Here is a 27,986-nt window from a genome sequence, read left to right on the forward strand (position 1 = left end):
GCAATTTCATCCCTCTCAAGGGGCCGAGAAGGGGTTTGGGAGGTGGGGGTGCAGTGAGAGAGGTTGCTGTTTGCATGTGCTTTTCTATTTTGTGGCTCATATGGTATCAATTACCATTTGATGGCAACGCCAGGCCTGAGGCCCTTTGCATGTTTGTCCTGTGAGAAAGATCTTGAAGAACCGACATATGGTTTTGATTGCAGCAATTGCAGGTTGATAGAATGAACGCAGGGGTGAGGTGGGTGGGTTTTCCTTCCGGCCCTTTCCACTCTGGGTTGCTAATGTGCTTTGCTTGTGGAACTGGTCTTTTCATCATCCAGCCCCTCCCCGCCCCCACCACCACCACCACCCAACCCTCTACCACTTTGCATTCCCTGCCCCTGCCTCCTCTGTACTTCCAAGTCACCGCCAGAAACATGTGGCCCACATTAAGGACCTTCAATTAAAACAAACAAACAAACAAACAAAAACCTGTCCATTCTTGTGTTAAAATCCCAGAGCAGGTTAGTCCATCAGGATGATCAGAATTATACTAAAGTTAAAAAACAAATGGGTGGTGGGGAGTGGGTTCTCTCCAGAAGCTCAGGACATGTTTTAAAATGGCTATTAGTTCAGGTTGTTAAACATTGAAATGACAATGAAAAATGGCATCAATAGAGAGATGCGTGTGTGTGTGTGTGTGTGTGTGTGTGTGCACGTGTACGCGCGTTTCATCTAGGACACCTCTTCGAATTTGAGCATGAGCTGCATGGGGGCAGGATTTCTTTGAGGTTCCCTTTTCCTGTACATCTCAGGCCCTACAGTGGAGGAGCGAATTGGGTGCGTGGGTCTCTATGAGCATTTCCCTTCGAAGGGAGGTGTTGGAGACCCATCTCTCCCCTACACAGTGACTTCTCTCTGACTAAATTTGTGACAGTGGGGGGTACCCAGGGGGAGGCTCCTCATTACTGCTGCGCGGCAGGGATCGCATCTGTGAGTTTGCCAAGGGAAGGTCTAGTATTGGGGAACAGAAAGGCAAAGAGGGGGAAAAGAACATTATAGACACTTTTAATGCTACCCGTGAAAATGTTTTCTTTCCAAGTAACATTTTTCTATAATGCTCTCAAATTCACATGTCTTGTAATCTGTTCTACAGATGGGTAGCCCATGGGGCTATGACTTTTTTACTTCAACTATTGCCTTTCAAAATATTACTCACAATTAGGAATTTATATAGTTTTAAAAGGTAATCTGGTTTCTCGGGAGTGAATATTTCTACTAACATCTTCCTTCTTTTAAACCGAAAGCTGACAAACCAGGACCAAAAGATAAAAATATGGCCCCCCAAAAAAAGTTTTTTAAATGGGAGGTGAATTATTAGTTCTGAAGGCCACTGACTGAAACTGAACCATAAGGCTTGACACACTTCATATTTTTTTCCACATCAGAACTGATCTTTATCGAAAGCAGTAAAAATCTAAAAATTTCAGTTGTTGATTTAAATTATAGGGAGATGTCTGTGTGATAGACTCTGTAGATAAAACGGACCATAATTTTACAATGGCAATTGACTGTTTCTTAAGATATTTGCTCAAGGCTACCTTTTACTTTACTCGAGTTTATCCTTAAATATACAGATTGGCTTGCTAAATGGTTGTGTCTTTTCTTCTTGTCTTTTTTTTTTTTTTTTTACAGTCTTGATAGTGATTATATTTTGCTATTTGGTAGTCTTCCTACAATGTTCTTCTCTGAGCTGTGTTTGAATTCAGAGTAACTAGTGATTAATTGGTTTGCTCTAGTCATATATTTTAATAGTGGCTACTTGGTTATTTGATAGTTGGTGGACACATATTATAACCTTAAATCATCATTCAGTTTGACAGCTTAAGACTTAACATTTCTACTTTGCTGTTCATGCCATATTAGCTGCTTTCGAAGACTGATGTGTTGAGAAGTCCAATTTGGTGGCTTTTTAAAAAGTTGTTGCTTTCCTGAAATATATGGTATTGAGGACTCATAGCAATATAACGTAGTGTATGGGCTGTAAGCCTGTTTTAGAACATGTTGGGTCACTTAACAGCAGCTGTGCTGGGGAGATATTTGATTTGAGAAGACTTTTTGAATCTTTTTTAGCCCTAACCATTCTGGTTTTGAAATGGGAAAATGGAAAAGAGTTTTAGGGAAGAAAGATATCTTAGTTTTGAAAGGCAGCATACGTAGAAATCTCTCCGTCCCTGCTCAGATTAACTAGCATTCCTAATCTGTCCCCCTAACAGAGGACAAAGAGTCTGATGGGAAATATGGGTTTATATTTTAGAGACACACTACAGAGGCATGAGATAGTGTCACATACCAGCTATATGCTTCTTGCCCAGCATTAATTTGGTTTGGGGACTGAAATTTAGGTAAGTCTGCAGAGGAAGCAACCTTTTCATATGCAATTTCTTTAAAAACAACAACAACAACAACTATCCATTACTTTAAAAACCACTCCCTATTGAAACTTTATTCAGTCTTCTAAAATATTTCTACATTTTGGAGTGTCTTTTTAAGTGGTTGAACTTATGTGGACACCAGTGATCCTAAAAGATGACCCCCCCCCCATATATGCTAACACATGGAGTTTTAATCCTTATCAAAGAAAAAAAGGCCTGCTTTGTCAAAAAGTCTGAATATAGGCATCTTCAAAGTAATTCATTCCTTGGACACACTAAAAATTGCTAGTGTTCTTTCTTTTTGTAGTTACAAATGGAGAGCTTATTATAATATTACTTTTTTTTTAATGTATGCAAACAACTGTCAGGTCATACTTGAATTAGAATTACTTTTATAAATTGAGGAGAGAAAATGCCTGAGAAGTCCCTAGTGGGATGAAATATTGGAAAAGTGATAACTACTTTCCTCTCTCTAGTTGTGGAGACCCCCTCCCTGGCCCCATATACCATGTTGCAGAACACATTCACTTAATCTTTGAAGAGCTCATCGCCTCTCTTTAAGACCTGTTCTTGTTCGTACATTGCGAATATGCACTTTTATGTCCACGAGGAAGACATTACTACCATCTAGAAGAGCAATGTCAATTAGGAACAGGAAAAAGCCGAGTCTGCCAACTGTGAATTGTATTCAGACTTTACGCCACCTCCTTTTGAACAAAATTTGAACCTTTGAGGAAAAAATATTAGAGATTTTGATGAGCTTTCTTTCTTTCTTTCTTTCTTTTTTTTTTTTTTTTTTTTTAACTATTTGCAAATCATGGCTTCCTGATCCTAAGGGGGGAAAAAAAAAGAAACCTCAAAGGAAAGGCTCAACAGGCTTCCTGGACATCAAATAGTTCGCACAAAACAACATTCTGATGACTTGCATGTAAATAAATCAGAAACATATGAATTAAACGTCTCTTGAAATACATATGGGTTGAAAAATAGAGAGAAGCACTGAGAAAATGTGTTTTGGGTTTTGCTGAGCCCATGACATTCGAAAAATAGTATGAGGCACTGAACAAACACAAGGCATGGCTTGGCTCACCCACCCCTAATATTAGCCTCCTATTTCAACGGCAAATCGGTTTACCATGTGCCTAAATACGAGCCACCTTTGGTGTGTTCCCCCACACTTAATTACTTGCAGTTTGGATTTTTTCAATTAGAAGCTCAAAAATAGCATCCCATTTCAAGAAAATGCAAATCTTAGCATTTTCTCACTCACTTGGCTCACAACAGACTTTTTTAGAAAACACCACAGATCATTTCACCTTTAGGAACAGTCATATTGATATAGCCCTCTTTGGTCTGACCGGTGTGCAACAGAAGAGAAGCATGATTAGGAAAAAAAAACAAAAACTGGCCCTGAAATTGATGTTGCCCGTTACATCAAAGTGATGAACTACTGCAGCTAAAACTCTCATGAAGATGAATGGTACCTTCTCTTGACATTACAGTGGTAGCCCAGCCATACGCTACCAAGCTCAGGGTTCCTGTTCCTTTTTCACCCCTGAGCTGTGTGGCCTTCTCTGTAGCTGGTAAAAGTTTGCCTTCTCTTTTCCACAACCCACTCAAGAGAGAAAACATTAGGGATTCTGAGTCCTGGGACAGTTGCAGAGACCTCAGAGGCCTCTTATCCTCTCTCCTTGGCATCTTGTTCCTTGGCATCTGGCTTTTAGTAACAGGATCAGAACACAGGGGAATTCAGGGAACAGAAACAGCCAGAGCTTCAGGCTTTACCCACTGAAGGTAAGTCATTGATATGTCCTTGGACAAAATCTTTTATCTGTTCTTTGGACTAGCACCATCATCTGAGATGATCAGCTTGAAGTTTTAGAGAGGTAGTGCATTTTATTTTATAGGGAAGTTACTTTGGTTGTTTAAAAAAAAAAACCTTTCAGTGTGCTTTTCGTAACCCGTCCACTCAAATGGTGGTAAGAAGCTTCAGGGCCACCCAGGAGTAAGGTGCTAGACTATAGCTCTGAATGAGACAGACATGGGATAGACCAGGAAGTAGCCAAAACGTAGTTTGATACTGCACTGACGTGGGAGCACAGGCTGCTAGAGATGGACAGAGGAGGGGCGCCTCTCCCACATTTGGTTGGAGGACAGAGGAGTCCAAGAATGAATGGGTATCAAGCAGGCAAAATGCTGGCATCAGGGAAGAGCATGGCATATACTGTTACCCGAGAGTGGTGTGGGATGCTTGGAGCTCACGGTGCCAAAGGATGGTAGTAAGAGATGGGACTGAAAAGGTCAACAGTGGCCGGAGCATAAAGTGCCTTGTGCCCCCTATTAAGGAGTTCAGATCTTATCATGACTGTAGTAAGGAGCCCTTCAGATGGGTATGCCCAGGAGGTCATTGAATTTAAAAGTGCAGGGGGATAGCAGGAAAACCTAGTCAGAGAAGGCAAGGGAAGCAAAGCAAATCTGACTGGAAGGAAGAAGTAGTCAGTAGTGTCAGGTGTTGTGGAGTGAGCACAAGGACCTTTGGCTGCAGCATCCAGGAGCTCTTGAGCAGTTCCCCTGGGGTAGTGGGTGTGCAGGGAAGGTAAAGAAGTGGAGAAGGGGCATGGCCAGCTGCTTTTCCATCATCATGGTCATCATCATCATCATCCTCACCAGAAAATGAGCATCAAACACCTTATCTGCCAGACAGAGAGTGTGAAGGAAAAAATGAGACACCCCCCCCACTCCACACACACACACACCCAGGGAATTGCAGCATATTTAAGAAAAAAGATCATAAATATAACACACAAGACAGCCACACAGGGTGGAGGACGTGCAAAGGGGAAGGTGAGCCGTACAGACCAATGAGATGAAACAGGTCTGAACCGAGCCATGAAAGAACAGGACAAATCAGAAGGCAGATGGCAAGGGAGCGTTTTTTAAGTGGTGAGCACAGCTTGAGGTTTGTATTCTGAGCTTTGCCTCCTTATCATGGGCCAGGCTGTTCGGGGGGGTTCCTATCGAGTGGAAATGGTGTTTCCACTGTTCAAGGTGATGTGTGCCCTTAACCTGCCTGTGATTTCTGTTTAAGGTTCTCAACCCTTTTTTTTTTTTTGAAAATTAAAGTCACAGACTGACTCTCTGTTGTAGCTCGTGCAGTCATTTTTAAAAGCTGGACGCGGAACCTAAGGAACTGATACCACAAGTAGAGCAAGTCAGCACTGCTCGTAAATTCTACGTGGCTGAGTTCCTTGGGAAGTCTTGCACATCCAGGGCTGGACGTCTGTGCAAGCCCAGTGCAATATCTTACGCATCTGTGTTCTCTCCATGTGATGTCCTCTTTCCGGTGTGAGGCCAGGGGTTCACCCTAATGTGCTGTACCTTCAAGAGGCCATTCATGTTTCAGAGGACAGTTTTTCTCAACAAAGATCCACTGTAAGGCACTTCGGTGCTAACAATCTGTAAACTTTGTAAGCGAAGCAGAGAATTGATCCTTTTTTACTCTGGCTGTTTCCCTTGTTGCTTAGTAGCCATTTCTTGGACACCTGCTGTGGGCAAGCCATTATATGAAATGTGCTCCAAGTCACACCCTCTGCCCCCAAGGAGCCCATCACGTTTTATGAGAGAAAAGACCACTATACTTAATAAAATTTACACATTTCTAAAATAAAATGTTGGGAAGGTTTAGAAGAGGAGATGTATTTGATGACAACTGACTGAGCTCATTCTTTGTAAAAGGTTTTTGGTCCATAATCCTGTCTACATCCCAGCACCGGTACCCTCTCTGTGTATGCTTCTTAGAGACAAAAGCTGAATAGGTTTCTCATTAAGGAAAACAGACGCATCACCATCAAAAAATATTGCATGCATCGTTAGGGCACTGAACATGCTTATACAAACGAGATACCGTGAGGTCCGTACTTTTTCAAGGTGTTTTCTCAGCGCATGATCTTGTTTTATTTGTACCACATCTCTGTGTAGCAGCAGATGTTATGATCTCTATTTTCAAAATAAATATCATATGATTGAAAGAGAGGTTAATGACCTACCTGTAGTCAGTTAATGAGCAAGAGAATCAAAAGTGGAAAGATGGTCTCCTGCTCCTTAGAGCACATTAGAGACCATTATGTATAGCTGGTTAACTCAAGGTGTTTTGACAATGAGGGATAATCATAAGTTCATCTACTTTTTAAATTTCTTAACAGATTTATTCAGGTATAATTGATATACAACAAATTGTACATATCTTGAATGTATAATTTGATAAATTTGGCATGTATATGCTCCCATTAATCCATAAGTGCATCTTGGTAGAATGAAGAACATTGAGTTTGCGAACAAAGAGATCATGAGTGACTTTGATGAGAGAACAGTTTTTATTTCAGTGGAAAGACCGCCTCCTCTCCTAAGAAGGCTACATTATTTGCCTAAATTTTCCATCTAGCAACTGATGACAGTGCATACTGCTTAAGAACTTTGACCCATCATTGGTCCTCCATGCTACTGGAATACCATCTCCCTGCGGATGGGTCCTCATTCTTATTTTTGGTGAAGGACAACGTGAAGGTTATAGGCCAGCTACTTTGTTTTGTTCTGTTTGCATTGATTGAGGTCCAATTCATATGACATAAAATTAACCATTTTAAAATGAACAGTTCAGTGGTATTTGATACATAAGCAATGTTGAGCAACCACCACATCTGTCTAGTTTCAGAACATTTCCATCACGCCCAAAGGAAACCTTATACCTGAGCAGTTCCTTCCCATCCCCCTGCTGCCACGTTTTATAGACCTGTAATTTCATCACAATATAACACACAGATATGCATGCACACACTCAGTCACACACAAACACACGGTAGACACATAATCCATCTATCTAGCGATTAGGAAATTCCAGATCTACCTAGGAATAAGAAGTTTTCCAGACAAAGAACCTCATGTGTCCTAATGATATAAGCAAAGGGCTATATGTCTAATGGATGTTTCTCCATCAGGTGAGAGAGAAAAGGGAACATCCTTTGCTTATTTTCAACATTTCTCTGTATTTCTCTTAAGTTCTCACGTAGATACTAATTTAACAAGGAACGGGGCGGGGGGTGGGAAACAAAAGTCAAATCTGGGCCTTTTATTATGTAAGACTGCCATGTTCCTCTTCTTGTAAAAAAGTCTCTCATTCATTTCATCAACATTGAGAATTTTAAACTGCTGCCCATATCTTAATAGTAAGCAATCATCTGGATTTTACATTGCTAGTTTTGAAGATTCAAAGTTACTGACCAAAGTAATTTAGCTATCAAAGTTTTCGTTTCTCAGATAAACATCAAAGGGGCATTCTGACTGTAATTTTTATTGTTAAAATAATTACTGTTGTTTATATTTATTTGTACCCTTGTTATTCCAAAAAATATTTGAGGTAGCCAGTAGTAAATCTTTAAAATTAAGAAAAATTGGATCAGAGGGGGAAAAATGTCTGAAATTCAATATTAGAGAAAGTCAATTTAATTATATATATAATTATATATATAATATGTTATATGTTATATAATCTATTAATATATAATATATAACATATTATGTATATTATATATAATATATAATCATATATAATTAAATTATATTTATATATAGTTAAATTGACTCTCTCTAATATTTGAATATATTTGCCTGTGCACATATATATATATATATATATACAGGGGGAGAGGCAGAGGGAGAGGGAGAGGGAGAAAGAGAGTCTTCAGCAGACTCCCTGCTGAGCATCGAGCCCCATAAAGGGCTCCATCTCATGACCCTGGGATAATGACCTAAGCCAAAATCAGGTCTGAGACTTAACCAACTGAGCCACCCAGGCTTCCTTTAATATTAAAGGAATTAATTTAACTAATTAACTAATTTAATTAATATTTTAAATGTGCCTGAAGAGGTGCACTGTCTATTGGTGGTAATTTGTTCTACTGCCCAGTGCCCTTTGAGGACTATTATTACCTTTCCTTATTAAGCCCTCACCTCCTCCAGAAGTCTTTTTTTTTTTTTTTATTTTATTTATGATAGAGAGAGAGAGAGAGAGGCAGAGACACAGACAGAGGGAGAAGCAGGCTCCATGCACCAGGAGCCCGACGTGGGATTCGATCCCGGGTCTCCAGGATCGCGCCCTGGGCCAAAGGCAGGTGCCAAACCGCTGCGCCACCCAGGGATCCCTCTCCAGAAGTCTTTGAATAACCCTCTTCTAAGGGGATGATTCCCTTTACATTTCTGTGGCATAAATATTTTGTACAGATACTACTCATTTACATATGTCTTCTAGTTGTTTGTTATATATCTGCGTTCTCTCAGCTGGCTCCTAATGACAATACTAGAGTCCTATTTTTTTTTTTTTTTTTTTTTTTTTTTTTACTGTACCAAAGCACCTAGCTAAGATCTCTGTTGTGGGTTACATCAGTGAAATATCGCTGGCTGATTTTACCTAAAAGTTTGCCCTGGGTATGAGAGAGGGGCAGGTCCTTGAACAGATAACAGATAGAGAAGTGGTTGATTGGGCAGAGATACTGACAATTCTTACCCTTTTTTTTTCTTCTTCATTTCAGCCTGTGCCACAGAGTCTTATATTTGGTAATTATTTCATGCTTTTGTTTTCAGTTGAAAGGAGTTAGGGCCATATGTTTTGACAGAAGAAAGACAATTTGTGCTTTTTTTCCACCTCTGTGAAAGGGAGGCTGGGGTAATGATTTTACCGTGTACCATGGCAGTGATGTCTGTTCAAAACTTCACCAAATTGGAAACTCACTGTTCCTAACAATCCTCTCAATAAGCAGAAGATGATGGCATCTTTTTGAAGCACCGAGGTTTATGCTCGATGCTTCAGAACACAGCATAGAGTTCATCTTTAACTCTAATTAACATTAGGAGGTACCACTTACTGCTATAAAAATCTGATCTCCAGATTCCTTAGACTGTAGGTGACTTGGAAGGACATTCTGATCAAGTGCTAACAATTCTGACTTGGAATTTGGAATGAAAAAACCTAGATAGAGCATAGCCCCACGCCCATCCCCATCCAGTCGTTTAAAAGCTCTCCCTGATGTATAAGATGGGGGGAGATGGGTGGCTGCTTGGATAGATAATCTATCTCAAAATGCTTTTTAAATAAGGTAATGGAAACAGGAAGTCTTTATAATTTAAAACACTACGAAGACATGAACTTTTTATAATGACTAATCATAGAATTTTACCAAATTTCTTTTTTATCCTCTTAAGTTCAAGGCAAAGAAGGTATCAGGAGAAGCACATATCTCCTTTTGCGAATTGCTTCTTTGACCGTTCCTCTTGTCTTTGCAAGATCAGTTAGAACCTTGGTCTTACTATCTTTTTTTTCTTGCTTGGGTCTCTCCTTTTGAAAGTGTCTTTCAGCTTTGTCTGACACAACTTTCTCTCTAAATCCTCTTGCTTCCTGGGAAGGAATGTTTGCTTAGGAATGATAGCTGTCTGGCCCTCTGTGCTTTTTGTGCCCAAATGCAGCCCTGGAGAGCTGGGATTGGAGGAATAGGAATAACACAAGGAGGTTGCACAAGGTTAAACTATAGCGTAAGCGGCGTTTTTTCATTGGTGCTGCTTTCCCTTCTTGTAAAGCCCTCTCTGTACCCTCATCCCTTCTTCACTTTTTTCTCATCCTTTCTAAAAATTATTTCTTGAGAGAAGGTCTGAGACCTCATCACGTTGAATTGTAATAGCTCCTCGCTGATGATGACATTTCCCAAGATGGGGGCTGATTGGAGATAACGTGGAAAAGTGGGTTTGTGACTGTGAGCTTTTTTCCAGGGATGTAGGCCTTTACCCCTCATGGTAATAATGTTTCTTGACTAAGGTCTGCAGCATTGAAGCTACATGTTCACCTAGGGTCCCCAAGTTTATTTGAGCTTAGCTCCCTTTTAAAAAGACAAACCTGTTAACATCCATTGAAGGATGTCAACTCTAGGCTTCAGGCATCAACCTATGGCCTTGGATTCAAAGTGAAAAGGGTGGGGAATACTCTTAGAACCCTTCTTCATGGACCATTATAGGTCATTGTCTCCACCTCCTAACACAGCTCAGTTCTCAAACATAGAAAAGAACACTAAAATCTGTTTTGACAGAACAATGAATGTTTATCTCTATTTTATGATGTTTTTTGTGGTTTGGTGTGTATCTTGTGTTCATTCACTCATGCATGCACTTAATCACTTCTTGATCCTCTTCCATGTCAGGCACCACACACACGCACACACACGCACATACACACAAAGCATACTTTGTCATATTTTCATAAAATTTGTTTAAACTTTGTTGTTTCTGTGGTTGTCTATCTTGAGCAGGCCTTCTTAACATTCCGTTGGGTATAGAAGAAACAATAACCAACATTGGAATGAAGCTCAAATTAATTTCTCTTTGTATTGTAGAATCAGAATTTGTTTTCATCTGGAAGATGTGCTGCTCTCATTTAATTGATGAAACAGTACCCTCATAGGTCACAAACCTGTTTATTGGCATATTTAACCGACGCTATTTTGAGGTTCCAAACCCTCCCAAAGAAACAGTAGTTGTCATCTTAAAAAACACACAATTGGCTGCCAAAAGGGGGAAAAAATAATGTTGAGACGGGATGTGATCTTTTAGAAATCCTTAGCAATCACGAATCTGATGCGCTAGCAGCAGAAATCAAAATAATTTAGTTATATCTGTTTAAGGTTTAAAATAACTAGAAATAATAATTGATAGAAATTAAAGGTCATGTTAAGAAGAACATGATCTTTAATTTCTGACTCACATTCAACAAATAAAAGCTTGGAAACAAACTGGTTAGGTGTTTGGAACATATTATAGAATTGTGATGCACTTAACATCCACAGTCGTCTGTGCCAATCCCGAGCCTGGTGATGAGGCCAAGTCCCACGTGAATAAGTAACATAAGGAATGTAACCAGGAAGAAGTCAGGTTTCACCTGGACCAAATTTTATGCAATTAAGTGTTTCAAGAGATCTTTAGCCAGGTGTAACTTAATCAGTTTAAGGCATTCTCAGCTAGGGCCAAGGTACTCAGAATGTTGGCAGTGGGCATTCCTGTGATAGACCACGTTGAAAGTAATAGCAAACATACAGTGTCTGCTTGCTTCATGCCAAGAGCAAGAGAAATGCAGGTGTAAAAATAAAAAGAAGTATTTGGAGCCAGAGGCTAGTACACATAGACGGAACTATATTAACACTTGACTTGAATGCTTTAAGGAGTAATATGGTGCTTTTTATCAATTTAGTGTCCTGGTATTTAGGCCTGGGTCTGGTTTCACTACTAAATGCCAGCGTAATTCACAGCAGATTACTTCACTTCTCTCCGACATTAGTCCTATTTAACGGAAAGTATTGATACCTGCTGCTGCTTTGCTCAGCTTCTTGCCTGGAAGACAGATGAATGGTCCTCCCATAGCAGTGCACAAGAGCCTCCTTTGTACCCCCCCCCCCCCCCGACTGCGATCACCTGATCACCTTGTGTTCCTCTCTTTAGGCAAAACAGCATTCTCAGCCACCTGGCTGCTAAATGGCCAGGGCCATAGATATAAGGGATCCAGGATTCACAAAGCTGGGTTTTGGTAGGAGTCCTTGAACACCCTGGAGAGAATTCTTAGCTATTAAGAGATAATGTTGTGGAATGGTGGTTACAGCTCAAACTCTGAAACAAAACTACATGATTTTGCCCAATGTGCCATTTAACTAGCTCTGTGACTTTGAGCGAGTTACTTTACATCTCTCTTAGATTCCTTATTTATAAAATGGAGATGATAATAAGACAGCAATTATAGTGTACAAAATTAGTGTATGTACCTTTTTTTTTTTTCTTCTGGAATGGTGTCTGGCATGTCCTCAGTAAAGTGTTAGCTATTTTTATCTTTGTCATGATTTTTGTCATGCCAAGTGTGACAAGAGCTTGGGGCTGGCAGGCATTGGGACCAGGTCCTTTTTCGCTTCTGGAGAGTGTTAAGCTATGACACCATAATAAATGACTTCTTTTCTTTTGTTTCCAATTGGTAACTCCCCGCATGTATCACTAAGCTGGTTGTAGGATAATATGTGAAAATAACTTAAAATTTCAAACATTCACTGTCTACGTATCTATAGATCTATTGTATCAGAGCAGAGTAAGCCCAATCATACCTCTCCTGGCTGTTTTCTGTCTCAGGTTTGCAATGATAACGCACTGAAAACCTTTCTAAAACAACAAGATACCATGTACACTTAAATTACAATAATATTATCGTACAATTATTAGTAATTGTTAGTGCTTTTTTAAAAAAAATGAAGCAGGAGGATTTTTTCTTTCTCCCTTGTAAATTTTTATGCATGTCAAAGGCTACATGGCGTCATTTTATTTTAAGGGTTTGAAATTTGATTAGGGATTTGAAAAATACACTACAGCTAGCTAAATTAAAAAAAAATAATATCCTTGCCTTTTTATTTGAAGAAAAGAAAGACCAAGGTAGAGCTGTCTGCCCATAAAGAACACCAGGTTTTTCATAGCTCCTGGGGGGGGGGGTGCATGCAGGATGCGCTCACTTAATAACAGGTCCAGTTCACTTTTTCACGGTGTAGTCGCCGACCTTGCTGCAAACTGGGTGCTCTCTTAGAGAAATGCATCGCCCGCAAGCTGCCCATCTCTGCATGTCTACTCCATTCTGGAGCCTGATCTCTTACGGATCACTCAAGACCCTTCTTCTTCTTGCTTTCTTTTGGGTCTTTGTGATGTCTTCTGGTTATAGAATTTGGTCAGTAAAGATACAAACAATGAAGGGAATCAAAACCCTTACAATTTTACTACTTTTTAACACAGAAAAGGAAATTTGGTGACTGAGAAGAAAACTCTTGTCTGTACTTATAGGACTTGCTTGTCTTGCTTCTGATTTAATGTAGTGGTCTGATCATGAACAAGTCATCAAAACTCAGATCATATTTAGAAGAGCAGAAAAATTATATGTGATATTTGTGATGGGATGTATGGATGTATGTCCAAAGTGACTTGCGTTCTAAATATATTACATCCTCGGGACGCGTGGGCAGCTCAGTCGGTTAAGCGTCTGACTCTTGATTTTGGCTCAGGTCATAATCTCAGAGTCGTAAGATCGAGCCCCATGTCGGGCTCTGTGCTGAGCATGGAGCCTGCTTAAGATTTTCTTTCTTCGGGATCCCTGGGTGGCGCAGCGGTTTGGCGCCTGCCTTTGGCCCAGGGCGCGATCCTAGAGACCCGGGATCGAATCCCATATTGGGCTCCCGGTGCATGGAGCCTGCTTCTCCCTCTGCCTATGTCTCTGCCTCTCTCTCTCTCTCTCTCTCTCTGTGACTATCATAAATAAATAAAAATAAATAAATAAATGAATAAATAAATGAATAAATGAATAATAAAAGATTTTCTCTCTTCCTCCTCCTCTGCCCCTAGTCCTGACCCTTGGCTTGGGCTCTCACTCTCTAAAAATAAATAAATAAAATATTTTTAAAAATAAATATATACTCAAGAATTTCTTTTGGGGGATCATATACATGTTCTTTTTGTGATGCAGTATGGCAGAGTGAAGACAGGTAATTGCTTGTTAGTGGAAAAAAATAGGTTTATCATATGCAGTAATGGCACATTTTATACATGTTTAGATAATTGTGGGGTTTTTTTTCAGACTACCAATGTATTTTGTGGAAAAAAAAAACCTTCTTACTAGGAGTTATTTAGGGCATTTAAAATTATTTGGTTAATTCCTATAAAAGCTTCAGGTGATTTAGATGGTCATAAAAGCTTCACAATTTCAATAGCCTACACCTCTGAAATTTTCCATTTTTGATTAAATATCCATCAGTTTGCCAATATACTACAGACACTTATGTGTTATCTCTAGATAGATTTCATATCTAGATAGATTTTCTATTTATATGGCAATAATGCACATTGGCCTTCAGCCATCACCTGGAAATGAAGTAGGATTTTCTACCATTAGTAAATATTCTTTGACTTGATGTATCTACTGTACTGAAAATATATCAGGTGAATAATTTTTATTCCTGGGGTTTGCTGTTGGTTTTCATTCTTTGCACTCTTGGATTATTTACTGTCTGACTGTTATATGCCCTTGAGCGTTATTAACTGCCTTTAAACCTTATTATAACTTACTCAACTCTGTTACTTGAATCTGTTTATTAACCTTTTATGCCATTTTACTGCCCATTAGAATATTTAAGTTATAAAGTTAAAAAAGACTTTAGAAAGGAGAGTGCCAAGAGGACTGGATGCAAAGTCAAGGGCCCTGGGCTCTGTCCAGGCCCTTGGGTAAGTCCATTAACCTCTTTCTTTGCTCATTTGTAAAATAAGGTTGAAAGCTTTCGAGCTTTAAAAATATGACGCCAAGAGGCAGGACAGAGGGCAGCAGGTGGAAAAGTAGCATGAAAAAGAGAAAGGAGCATCTGTAAAGAAGTCATATAAAAAAGATTTAAAAAGAAAAAGTAATAAAAATGAAGTGAGAGTAGAATAGAGGGACCCAATTACCAATAATGTGAAAACACATGATCAGAAAAACTTAAACATCTGTTCAACTTTTATCGTCTAGAAAAAGTGATCACACCATGTCTAACTATAATTCCTTTGCCAAAGACACTAGGGGCCAAGGACAAAATTGCAGTTGAAGAATTTCTTTTGCTTCCTACACATCCAGAAACCTAGAGTCACAGATACTCTTGCCTCGTGTTCCACTTGGTACAATTTGCAGGAATTTTGGCAGATGGTTATAAAAGGACTTTAAAAAATATGTAGTAGTACAAGGAACTCTAAACATAATAAATAAAACTCAAACCTAAATGTTCTACTCTTCGGTAGCATCAACATTTATTAACACGAGCTGTATGCTAGGGTAGGGGTACCCAGAAGTTGCCTCTCCAACCAGTCCACCAAAAGAGTTCTTGCTTTTGCACCCTAAATGGAATATCAAGTCTTAAATGAGCTGGCATCCTTGTCATAGCTGCTGTAATAGAGGGTGACACAGAGGACCCAGGAGGGCTCTTCACAGACAAGCATGATTCGAGACCAGTGCTTCCAACAAAACTTTCTGCCGTAGTGGGAAGGTTCTTTGTTGATGATATCCAATATGGTAGCCAGTGACCACATACGGCTGTTGAGCACGTGAAATGTGCCCAGTGTGACTGAGGGAATGGATATGTAGCTTCATGTAACTTTAACTAAGGTTAATTCAAATAACTACATACTACTAATGGCTCCTGTACTGGATAGCCCCATTCTAGACACTTTAAAAAATAGCTATAAGCAGTGACTAGCACTAAAACAAGATGCAAATACTACTACCATTTATTGAGTGCCTACAACAGATTAAGAATTATGCTTGGCAGGTATTATCTCTAATGCTCACAAAAAGGATAGCCTTGTTTCACGAATGAGAGAACCAAGGTTCACAATAGCACCAGCCGGCTCACAATTAATTGTGAGAGCTGGAACTTGAACCCAGTTGGTCTGGCTCCAGAGCTGGATAATCTCCGCTGATAGGTCCAGTCTTTTTCCGTACGCTCTGAAGACTACCTCTTTTAAGTACATCTTCCCCTTGCTTTATGGATCAGTCAGTGATATACCTTTAACTTGGTCACGTGGCACGATGACAGTGTCCAAATTAACTCTTTTGAATGTGGAGGTATCCCTACCCCTGAGCCCTTCTTATCCCGTGCCTTTCCAACAATATTGCAAGAGTTGAGGGTCCAGCCCAGTTGCTCGAGTAGTGAGCTGATCCACCTCCAAGTACTTTTCCCCATTAGATGCTGGGAAGCACCAAAGTGTATGCCTAGCTTTGTGAACGTCACAGCATGCTCTCAATGCTTGACATTTGAGTGTTTCTCCATCATAGTCTAGAATATTTCTAAAATCTGCCAAGGTCTAAACTACTAAGTGAGCCTTGCTAGCACTTGGCATCTGGGGCGTAAACCTGCTTTTGTTATTTTTCACCCCCATGGAGCATCCAGCAACTCTCTTTAAGATGCTGAAAGTCTCAACTACAATATTCCAGTTGGTCTGAACTGATTCTCTTCGGAAATTGTATATTCGGGTGGTTCTTGCAGAATCACAAAGGGGGAGTAATGGTTGGGAATGCTGAAGGTGCATCGTACAACCTGGTAGTCATCGCTCAGCCCCACTCAGTTACACACCTCGTGACACATGATCTGTGGCCACTTCTCTTCATCCCTTTAGAGCTTAGCTTCCCACTTGAGGAAGCAAATAACATTAATACGGATTGGTTTTACTATGAACATACCTTATCATGTCTTATTTTCCTGAAAGGTAATTATGAAACCCCTGTAAGAATATTTCTATAAACTGTGGTCAGAGTAGAGCGTTGATAGTTCAAAATATCTCTTTTTGCCTTTTCAGAGCAGGGGATTTTTTTTTTTAATAGCAAAAATATGGACTCTGATGACCATTTAAGTCCTGCCCTTACCACTTGATTGGTTTTTTTTTCATTTTTAAAGTTTTTATTTAAATTTCAGTTAGTTAACATACAGTGTAATATTAGTTTCAGGTATGCAATTTAGTGATTCAAAACTTCCATGCACCATTTGGTTTTCATCACAACAAGTTCACTCTAAATCTCCTTTACCCATTTCTCGCATCCCACCCACCTGATCAATTGTTAATGAAGGAAAGGTGGCTTAACTTTCCTGAGTCACATTTGTTCAGTTAATAAAAAAATAGCACAACATAAACCCTATTGTCTGATGTGTTTTTTAAATGTTTAATACGTACTCTTCTGGTTGTTTCACACACAATATACCATTTTATTCTCATACGAACTTTGCGTAGCAGGGTCCGTCATTCCCATTTTACAGATAGGAATCTGGAGACCAAAGAGGTTTAAAGGAACAGGTTTAAGGTTGTCTAACTGGCAAATGGTGGAACTTGTAGTCATGCTCAGGCTGGTTTGGGCGGATCCATTTGATCTATGATACTTAGGCCCCATGAAATAGAAATGAGGCTATTAATAATAAAATAATAACCATCTTCTATGACCCTTAGGAAAATCAGAAGTAACATATGTAGAGTTCCTAGCACAAAAGCTATTCCACAAGAGGCCCTAACCAAATGGTTCATTGTTATTTTTTAAATATTATAAGTGAAACTGATCTGCCAAGGCAGATAAAAATGAGAACACCATGGGGAAAGATAGGATACACACTCTCCTCCCTTCAATGTGAATGTTTGCTTGGTTTTCTTCTTTTCTAATAGGCAGAGGTTCTATTTAAAAGAAAGTATAGTATTATTTCTTTGAGCAAAGGATAATCAGGGCCACTGGATGAAACAGCTAACGTAATATAGCAATACTTCTCAAGATACAACAAAAACTAAATATGTAAAATGAAATTAAAAAAATTTTTATCAGTTCAGGGTTTCTTGTTATCTGGAGAAACTTTTTAAACTCTGAATCTGTATATATATGATTTTGTTTTAAATTCAGAATTGGAAAAGATAATGGTGGTAAATTCGGACATAAACTATGCTTTGCTGTTAGTTCCCCATAAAGTTTTTATTCAACAAACAGTTCACCAAAAGAGCCGTAGCCTGTGAGCTTTGGCCAAGTTTCCCCATTTCCAATTTTGCGACAAAACTTTCACCCTTCTTTGGTTACTCTTGTGGGAGGAATCAGAATGCCAAAAGACACCTTGATCTAAGCTACCTTATCAGAGAAAAACTTAAGTGTAGATTAGATTTTTATTTCCCTTTAGACTTTTCCTCATATTTCATAGTGGGGTCACTTCAATACACAGAACTAGAATTGGGGATTTTTATTTTATTTTTTACTGGACTGATTTTTTGGTGTTAGTCATTAAAATGACTCCAACTATTTGAAGATATCTGGGATGTTTGTCATTGTTCTGCTAAATAAAAAACTATTTTAGTTAACAAATATTTAAGTCATGGTTCCAATTACCTAAAATAGTAATAATTAAAATTAATTGGATATGAGCTTTTCTTCTTAAATTTAGTGTCTCTATTAAGTACATTATTGAAACCCATACTTTGAAGTCTTTTGATTGAGAAATTGGCAAAATAGTTGACTGAATTAAAAATAATGAAGCAGCTTCCTAGTTATCCAGGTTAATAAGATGAAAATATTAAGGATGAACTGAAGTACCAACGTTATGATCAATCTGCTTTCATAAATAACATCTTAAACCTGCACCACCCTTTTTAAAGAAAGTAACCTAAACTAAGAGAAATTGATAGTTGTGTAATGATGGGCAAGTTGCAAATCTTGAGCGATTGCTTTGACTATTCCATTTTTGAATTTCTTGTAATTAACATGTGAGAGGAGCTGAACTGATAACTAATTTCTCTAATTCCTTCTGCTTTTAAAAAAGGTAGGGGCGTCTGGCTGACACGGTCAGTAGAACATGTGACTCTTGATCTTGGAGTTTTGAGTTCGAGGCCCATGTTGGGTGTAGAGATTTCTTAAAAATAAAATCATAGGGATCCCTGGGTGGCGCAGCGGTTTGGCGCCTTCCTTTGGCCCAGGGCGCGATCCTGGAGACCCGGGATCGAATCCCACGTCGGGCTCCCGGTGCATGGAGCCTGCTTCTCCCTCTGCCTGTGTCTCTGCCTCTCTCTCTCTCTCTCTCTCTCTCTCTCTCTCTCTCTCTCTCGCTGTGACTATCATAAATAAATAAATAAAAAATAAATAAAATAAAATCATAAAAAAGTATAATAGTTCTATGTAAGGTTTATTTATATAAACAGTTATATAGGGTGCTTACCTTAAAAATAACTTGGGAAGTAGGAAAGATGAAGTACATAATGGAAAGAGAATAACATTTTACCTGATGTGTAAATTTATGGTATAAGCAAAATTTATAAGTTATGCAGAAATTGCCTTTTTTTTCTATAAACAATGGTCTGTTTTTTGTTAATAAGATTTCCATCTTATTTAAATTGTCTTCATTTGACCACAACACTGGAAAAATAGAAATTATATAGTATACTATATCCTAAAAATCTTGTAACCCCATAGATACTCTTTATGCAGGTGGTAATTACAAATTTGGGATAAGTGATCTTATTCTCAGATCTTTGAGCTTGATCATAATTCATAGTCCAGGTAGCCTCCTTGTACATTGGCCGAATTACCAAAGACTTGTCCTTATCTCCTAGAAGAAATATCAACTAATTCTGTCCACGGGGCGGGGAGTGGACCCTGTTAGGTGCCATCAAATGGTATTAACATAATAATGTACATGTTTAAAGATAATGTAGTAGAGCATAATTAAAATTATGCTATATATTTTCCTAGGAGAACTTATTTCAATTGTTTAAAAATATCAAATGATTTAATAATATGGGTCAAAGTTTATTTTCAGCTTTATAGTAAATGTACTGATTTCTGAAGTTTGGAGATAGCACATAGTACCCTTAGCTTGTGTTAATACCAACTGGCCAAGTAGCTGTCAGGCTAAAAGCCTGGACCACAGATATATTGTAGTGGGTGGAATAGCTATGTTGCGCTCATTTTGTCATTAGAATGAGATGATCTAATTTTCAATTTCCTCTTTTTCTAGACAGTAATGTTTCTTTCATGTTTTTAGCCTACTCTCAAGACCTTCTTTAAATACATTCAGTAGTATTTCCCTAACTGTTGCTTAGTTGTATAGTTCTCAAGAAAATCCTGGGCTTTGCGTGATAGGACTTTAAAGGGTATTGATGTGTTTGGAGATTCCTGGCTAAGGTTTATTCTTTTTCTCTTAAAGATGCTTGCAAAGATGTCTCCCTTCTTGTAAGCCCCGTGGCAATAGAAGCAAGTAGGCATTTATATATTTAAAATATGAGGATAATTAAAAAATGAAATGTAGTCTATGAAATGTGGGGTCTGTATCCCTCCATGACTGAAGAAAATGCCATGTTTTCTAATGTGTGCCTGGGTTCTTCTGGTTTGTTTTTGTTTTGTTCATTCTCCAGGACCTCCCAATTTTCAAGGGCACTGTGGGGCATATGTCGCATTTATTTGATGTATGTATGTGTATGCATATTTTCCCACATCTGTCTCTGTGGACCTATCCTTTGTGAAATCCTAAACCTTGTATTAATGCTTAGTTTGTGATTCATGGTGTTCTGAGAACAATTATATAATTTTTCTTAGGGTGTTTATTCGATGTGCACGGTAAAAAAAAAAAATGGGAGTATTTTTTGGTAACTCTGCAGTTGCCTTTTTATTGGTGAATTTCTCTTTCTTTTACTGTGACCTGTGAATATCACTGTAGGCTCACTGCCAATTTTGTGAGCCGCTGCCTGCTTTAAAATGGAGGCAGGAAGGTATCCATTTTCATCAAGAGGATGACAGTGTTTCAGTCTCTCCGACCATCTGGAGAGAGGAACTTTTGGAGCAAAAGAAAATAGGGATTTGAAAAAATTATATTTAGCAGAAAAGGCAAGGGGGGGAACCAATTAAAGTTAAACTATACCTTATGAATTTATGCTTTTCTACTATGCTGTCTTCTTTAGAGGAAACATAAACAAGAAAATACACAGGCTATTTTTATAAGGGACTGGTTCCCCCAGTCTCAAGAGTATTAGTAAACGAATGTTCAGTAAAGTAGGATTTTGGCACACTTTTTTTAAGTTTATTGCACACACAAATATAATAAGAACTATAAAGAAGCGCTCCCCCCCCTTCCTGTGTACGTACTGATTGTTGGTGGTCTATGTAGATCTGGGCTTTTAATGGCCTTTTTCATGCATCTCTGCAAAAAGCTGACACTATGGGAATTTAATATTCCAAGATGTATTTGTCACTTTCTGTGGTCTGGATAGTGCATTTGTTTTCTCTGTGTCTTTCTCTCAGAAACGAACATTTTAATTGAAAGATGAAGTAAAAAGAAGAGGGTTGATGCGTGCCCTTTCGTTTGCACCTTTCATGTGCTCAGAGGCCATATAGGTTTAAAAAAAAAAAAAAGATGCTTGGACAGGACAGCCCTGTGGGTATTATATAATATATTTAACTAGATGTAATTTGCAGTATTCTTGCCTGAGACTGGAAAATATCCACCCACCCCTTAACCCCCCCTGCTGGTTTTCCAGTCACACCAATATACTCAGCATTTTTGTTGTTGTTTTTTGTTCTTCTGTATTCTGAAAGGGGCAGTGTTCTAGGGTTTGATCAGATTTGGAAAGGGCATGGTAGAAATTTAGCATTTTGTGCCTGCTTCTTATAAAGTAATGGACCTTGAGGTGCTTTGGTCAATGCAGCAAGCAAAACTAAATTGTCTCTCCTTCTTCAGGTTTATGCTCCATCAGCAAGCACTGCCGACTACAATAGGGACTCGCCAGGCTACCCTTCCTCGAAACCAGCAGCCAGCACTTTCCCTAGCTCCTTCTTCATGCAGGGTAAGATGCAGCCACTTCTGCGGGGAAATCCAGTGGGCAGAGTCTCCCTGGGTCTTCTCAGGTCATATATGGGGGGAAAACTGCTGAACAGATAAGAAGTGGAATACGAGGCCAGGGGAGAACATGAAGGTCATGCCCTTTTTAGGCATCAGATTCATTAAAAATTAATCAGTTAATTAAAACTTTACTCAGACTTATTTTTTTAAATCAAAGCCCCTTGAGCAATGATGAGTTAACATCAAACTGGTTGACTTCCTTTGGAACTGACGCTTCTTGGGGACCGTCTTCCATGACAGATCATTTCAGCTCCTTCTCTCCCCAAGAAGAACGTGTGTGTATTTTTAGAAGTGTTTGGGTTCAGTGTGTATTTTGAGCATCCTGGATTTAGCCAACTGGGAACAAATTGTCCTTATGTATAACTTCATGTAAAAATTTCAGCCACTTACTAATTTATAGGTAAGAACAAGAGTCCCATTTAAGATGAAGCAGTCTATCTCGGGACCGGAATATTATTAAATTACACAGCAAAAGCTCCACGTCGGCATGCTTATTGCTTTAGGATAAAAGACCCAGCTTTTGTCCCAGACAAATTTCAAAAATTACAGTTTCACAGTGAATGAAATATATTTATTCTTTTAATTGTGCCATGTATTTAATTGAATGTACATGGATGTGCGCCTCCCCACCCCCATCCCGAGCTTACAATCTGGCCAACGGTAGCACGGTTCCTTTCTGCTGCGTGGAGAAGGCTGGAATAGTAGAAAGACAACAGCTGCTTGTTAGAATAGACTATCCAGAGGATGCACCTAAGACTTCCTCTTGGATAAGCCTGTGGCACTTACTGTCAAAATATGATGGTCTTGTTGCCAGGCTAATACTCTGAAATTTAGATGTGGGATTTACCAAGAACTCCTGTACCTGTATGCAGAACTTTGAACTCTTTTTGCCTGGGTGTGAAAACCTCTTTTGAGTGTGCCTTGGACAAGTGCCATGGGATTTCCTTCTGATAATCTAGGAAGGGCCATGTCATGGGAAAGGGAGCACCCTTGGAGCAGCAAGCAACTGGGGAGCAGCTTGGTGTCTCACTTAGCTTGCAGCAGACTTACTCAAAATCATCCTGATTAAAAGGGACTTATTTTCTTGCCCTTCAGAGTATTAGCTTTTTCCAGTTGCTAGTTCACATGTGAAATTCCATGGAAAATCTATAAAATTGAATCAAATAGGTCTCACAGGAATGAAGACAATTTGTTCTGCACATAATAGAGCTCAGGTTCATAAGGGTCCTTTATCTTTGTGACCTGTCCTAGGTGGAACTCACAAAGGGACCCAGCAGGGTATGTCACTTGGGGGCGTCCTGGGCCATGACAAAAGGCTTATCATACCCTTTAGCTGTAAACAGCAGCCACTTGGGCATCAGCTCCCTTCTTTTGCAACCAGTCAGAGGCACTATGCTAGCGGTGCTTATGGAGATTGTCAATTCAAGGATTCATCACTCAAAGCAGATTTTCACTGAGAAAATTGACAGGATAGATTTCTTCTATCTGCGTTCAGGAAGGTGCTTGCTTAAACTGTGCACACCATGTGGGAGGTCAGGTAGATTAAAACAGTAGGCTGTTCTCCACAGCAGACCACACAGAATATGGGGAACAAACTTGCTTTTCTGCATATGAATACCCAGAAAAGCAAAAAAAAAAAAAAAAAAAAAAAAAATCGGGTTGACATTTATGATGAGCACAATTAATTTGCACACATCTAATTCCATTCTCTCAAAACAACATTATGCCAAGATCATGGGATGTGATAAATATTAATTTACTGTGAAAAGCATAATTTATGTAAAGTATGTATTTTTATAAGTCTGCATTGAGTAGAGTGTTCTGTGTTAACAAATCCTAAATGTATTTCCATATAGTGCATCATGTTGTCAGAATGTTTCAGGAGACTCTCATTCAATGATACATATTCTTAATTTGTTTGTCATAGATGCCAACTATTTGAAATGTTAGGGCCTTAATTTCATATTTGAATTTAAGGTGACATCTAAACTTCCACAATTTGAAGACTAAGTCTTAAGTACATGAATAATAACTTTTTGAAAGTCCTATGTTTTCCCATCATGATCACAGAAACAGAACCTCATGATCCTGTTTCACTTCAGCTTCTTTAGTGATGGGTGCTTAGTGCCCTGAAGATTCAGGTCTTAAAAAATCATATGGTTTGGGTGAAAGATATTCAGACACTGTCAGGAGCATATTTTAAACTCACTGCCATGTGACCTCTTATTTTTCACTTGAATTTCCATCTTCTAATTAAAACTCTTAAGTTTTCGAAATCACGGACAAGATTTTTTTTTTTTTTTGAGAAATCTATTGATCGTTCCTCCCTGTCCTAAAACTATTCCAGTTTTTGGAATTCTAACTCCTAGATTTAAAAGCTCAGTGAAAAAAAAGCTTTGTGGTATATAGTGTCGGATTTAACTTGCCCATTGCCTAAATTTTCAAAACGCCTTTATTACATGATATATACAGTGAAAATAATCTTATTTTCAAGGAGGCAGTACCTGCTGTGCTGTGAACACCTAGCTGATGGAATGTTATTCAACTGGTGTTCAGTAATTTCTGTTCAACTATTGAAAGAAGGGAAAATTTGAATTCAGCAACAACACAGATTCCCACCCACCCACCCCACCCCTACCAACCGCCTTTGTTTTAAGAAACCCAAACCAAACATCAGTGATCCCTAATAGTAACTTCTAGGCCAATAGACTCAGAGAAGAAAAAGAATCTATAAAAATGTTTTTAATATGACAGTAACAAAAGATTAGCTTAATATCAAAAGGTATTCATATAAGGTCCACATCATTTTAAGTTTCTTTTTAACTTATATTAACTCATAATTTTATAAAATCCAGACCCTCTCAAAATTGTCTCTAGTGTAATATCTACCTTACGATATGTGTGCACCCTTTTAGTTGCTACCAGAGGCTTAAGACACTATAGGACTATGCACCAAAAAAAAAATAGAAGTTAAGAAAACTCAGAACTACATATCTGAGACCACTGTTCCCTATAAATCATAACATAATTTCAACTTTAAATCTATCTTATATGTTACAGAAATCTGATCTTTTAAATCTGAGATGTTCTTTTTCATTCTTACTTCTTCATATGCATTTAAAACCTGTAAACTGGTCAGCTCTATAATGTGTCAAGTATTTTCTTTTCATCACAGAATTTAGAAACAATTTAGCTGTTAGTTTTCATAGAAAAAGAGGTCAGGGAACTTCAAAGAAATGTTTTCTTTAGTATCACTTACCTGGCTGACTTGACATAATTCTGTGTAGAAATGTGTTCTGTTGTTCTTTCGGAGCTGAATTTTTACTAAGGACACCGCCTATGGTAAATGTTTACATTTGTTTGGCAATATAGAGCCACTTGGGAAAAAAGAAGGATGACTGCCTTCTGATGTAATTGGCGAAACAGCACAAAGATGAATACACAACGGGTAGCCATTTTCAAGTATATGAAAAACCCCTATTCTGTAGGGCAAGGCTGAATGCCTCCCAAAAGTCATGGTTGTCTTTGTCCTTTACAGATGGCCATCACAGCAGTGACCCTTGGAGCTCCTCCAGTGGGATGAATCAGCCTGGCTACGGAGGAATGTTGGGCAGTTCTTCTCATATTCCACAGTCTAGCAGCTACTGTAGCCTGCATCCACACGAACGCTTGGTAAGGCAGCCTTGCATGGTTATGGGGACCACACAGCTAGTTTACAAAGTCTCATTCTCTGCCTTTCCATGCATGGACGCAGGACTCTGTAATGAATGTAAAAATGGCATACGCTCATTATTCTTAGAGTTATCTTGTTTCTGTGATCAAAGACCTACCTGAATGAGATCGCCTCCGTAAGCCCTTCCAGCTTCGCTTCGCCATTGTTCTTCTGCTGATGGTGTTTAGTTCTGTGCTTTCTTGACGACAATGTTAGCCCCTTTCCAACATAAATACACACTGTATTTGAGTTGTGCAGTTTCAGCTATGGTGGATCCTTGTCTTTTATTTATTTGCTGTCTGTAGTTTTGAAGAATATACTGCAGGGGGCAGAGTGACCGTCGGTACCCTGGGAGTAGGTGGCCTGTATGTCCCATGTGCATTTCCACTTCCCTTTATTGGCTTCTGTCCCTGGTGACAGCTTCGACCCAGGGTGCCACACCCAAAGGAAAGAGTTCCTGTTTCCCATATACTCCACTAGTCACAGCAACCATGGGGTTTCTGTATAGATCAGATTCCCAGTTTTTAGTGGTTTAGTTGTAATTACACACCCCTGAACCTCCCACTGATGCTCAGTTGCCTCACTCGGTTGAAAACTGCTGAGCTGTAGAATGCTATCCTGTTTCATTACTAAAGTGTCCACTCTGCCCATCACCTACACTCATCCATCCTAGTGTGTCCCTTCATCTTGGAGGAAGGAAGTTCATCTGATCTTTTCCAGCCTCAAAAACTCCCACAGCCCAGAATCCTCGTAGGAACTTAAGTCTAGCATTACATGAAGATCATGGTTAGGTTTGCGATGGAGGTATGGAACTGAAGCCCTTGTGCAGTAAAATAGCTTTAAAAAATGTTTGAAGCTGTAATTCTACAAATGCAAAAGGGCATGATAACGTGGTACTATTGTCACTACTCTTCATCTTGAAATTGTCCCTTTTTCTTCTCCTGATACCCAGGTTCATGTGTCTTTCTCTGCTCTGCGATAGGAAATAGGACTTTCTGGATTTCTGTAGTCTTTCCTCTCTTTTCTTCACCGCTAGAGGCATAGAAAAGGTGACTTATATTCTACTCTGACAAAATAAAACATTCCAGAAGTTACGGTTTCTGATATCCTTGGAAATACCTATTTAACTAGTTCTGGTGATAGAGACACTGTGGTCAGTTAGCTGTTAATGAGAGGCAAATGATGGAGATGGAATAGGCCTTTTTATATCATCTGCCAAGTTTGAATATGTCCATCAAACTATCTCAAATTTCAGCACATCTTCAGTAAGTAGCAAATGATTTACTTGCAAATTTTATCTTCTTCCAATTCCTACTTTGAAGTCTTAGAGCAAAAGCTTTGAAAAGTATCAACTATTATTATACTAGAATTTCTTCTTGACCAACATATTTATTTCCCCTTAATCACATTGTATTTCTCTAAGGAACTCATGATCAAAGCTACATGTGTCCTGTAAGCAAGGAAAATTTTGATTACAAATAAAAGCTTTTGGCAGTGTACTAACATTTAACATGGAATATCGGTCCTTCTAAGAGTTGTTCTTTTGACATATTTTCATTCTTCCTATATTCCTTTCTCTCTTTCCTCATCATGCTCTAGAATTTTGATGTAGGTGGTTTGATTTTATCCCAGTCGAATTCACTGCATGGGCGGAGGTATCTTTAAAATATGCTCCCATGCATAAAAAGTGTAATTTTAAAAAGGGAACCAGTTACATTCCTTTTAGAAAAAAAAAAAATGCTGAAAACCTTAAATACCAAAACAGTGTTATCAACCAGGAAGAAAGATTATTTCGAAGGAAAAACCCAACAGGTTGTATCAGATGCTGTATTTGTAATGTCATTTATCCAACACAGAACATGGAGTTTTCATTCTTAATATGATTATTTAGCAGATCTTAGAGATTAAGGGTTTGTTTCAAAAAAATGGTAAATGAATTAGGTCTCTGGTAATGTATCCTAATGAATTTTCTCACTGATAGGGAAACTGTTGGATTATTATTTCTAGTAATCATTGTAATTTCAGTTTAACCATTTGAAAATCTCTTGCTGCAAGGCCTTTCAGAAATCTGACACTGATGGAGAATAATTTGGGTATGCAATAAGCAGTTAGGGTCCTTTCACTTGGAAATAGTGGTAGTTCCTCATTTTTGCCTGTAGCTTTTGGCCAGTCTCACACAGAATAAAGGAATAGTTTGGTTAGAAGAAGAGCATTTTCCTTGTATTAGAGACAAATTAGTATTGTCTCTAAAGGTACAATATTTTATTTTATTTTATTTTTTAAACATTTTTTAAAGATTTTATTTATTCATGAGAGACACACAGAGAGAGAGAGGCAGAGACACAGGCAGAGGGAGAAGCAGGCTCCACGCAGGGAGCC

General features: G+C 38.7%; 1 protein-coding gene across 20 annotated transcripts in view; it reads left to right on the plus strand.

The window, feature by feature from the left end:
- Window positions 1–27,986, plus strand: part of LOC129514588 (transcription factor 4) — a 356,507-nt gene that overhangs the window by 282,770 nt on the left and 45,751 nt on the right. For all 20 annotated transcript variants that reach the window (XM_055333282.1, XM_055333286.1, XM_055333281.1 and 17 more), the window contains 2 exons: window positions 21,734–21,839; window positions 25,434–25,567. In XM_055333282.1, the coding sequence (XP_055189257.1) occupies window positions 21,734–21,839; window positions 25,434–25,567 (240 nt within the window). The remainder of the gene's footprint in view (window positions 1–21,733; window positions 21,840–25,433; window positions 25,568–27,986) is intronic.

This window comes from Nyctereutes procyonoides, unplaced genomic scaffold (genome assembly GCF_905146905.1).
Source record: "Nyctereutes procyonoides isolate TBG_1078 unplaced genomic scaffold, NYPRO_anot_genome, whole genome shotgun sequence".
Lineage (NCBI taxonomy): Eukaryota > Metazoa > Chordata > Mammalia > Carnivora > Canidae > Nyctereutes > Nyctereutes procyonoides.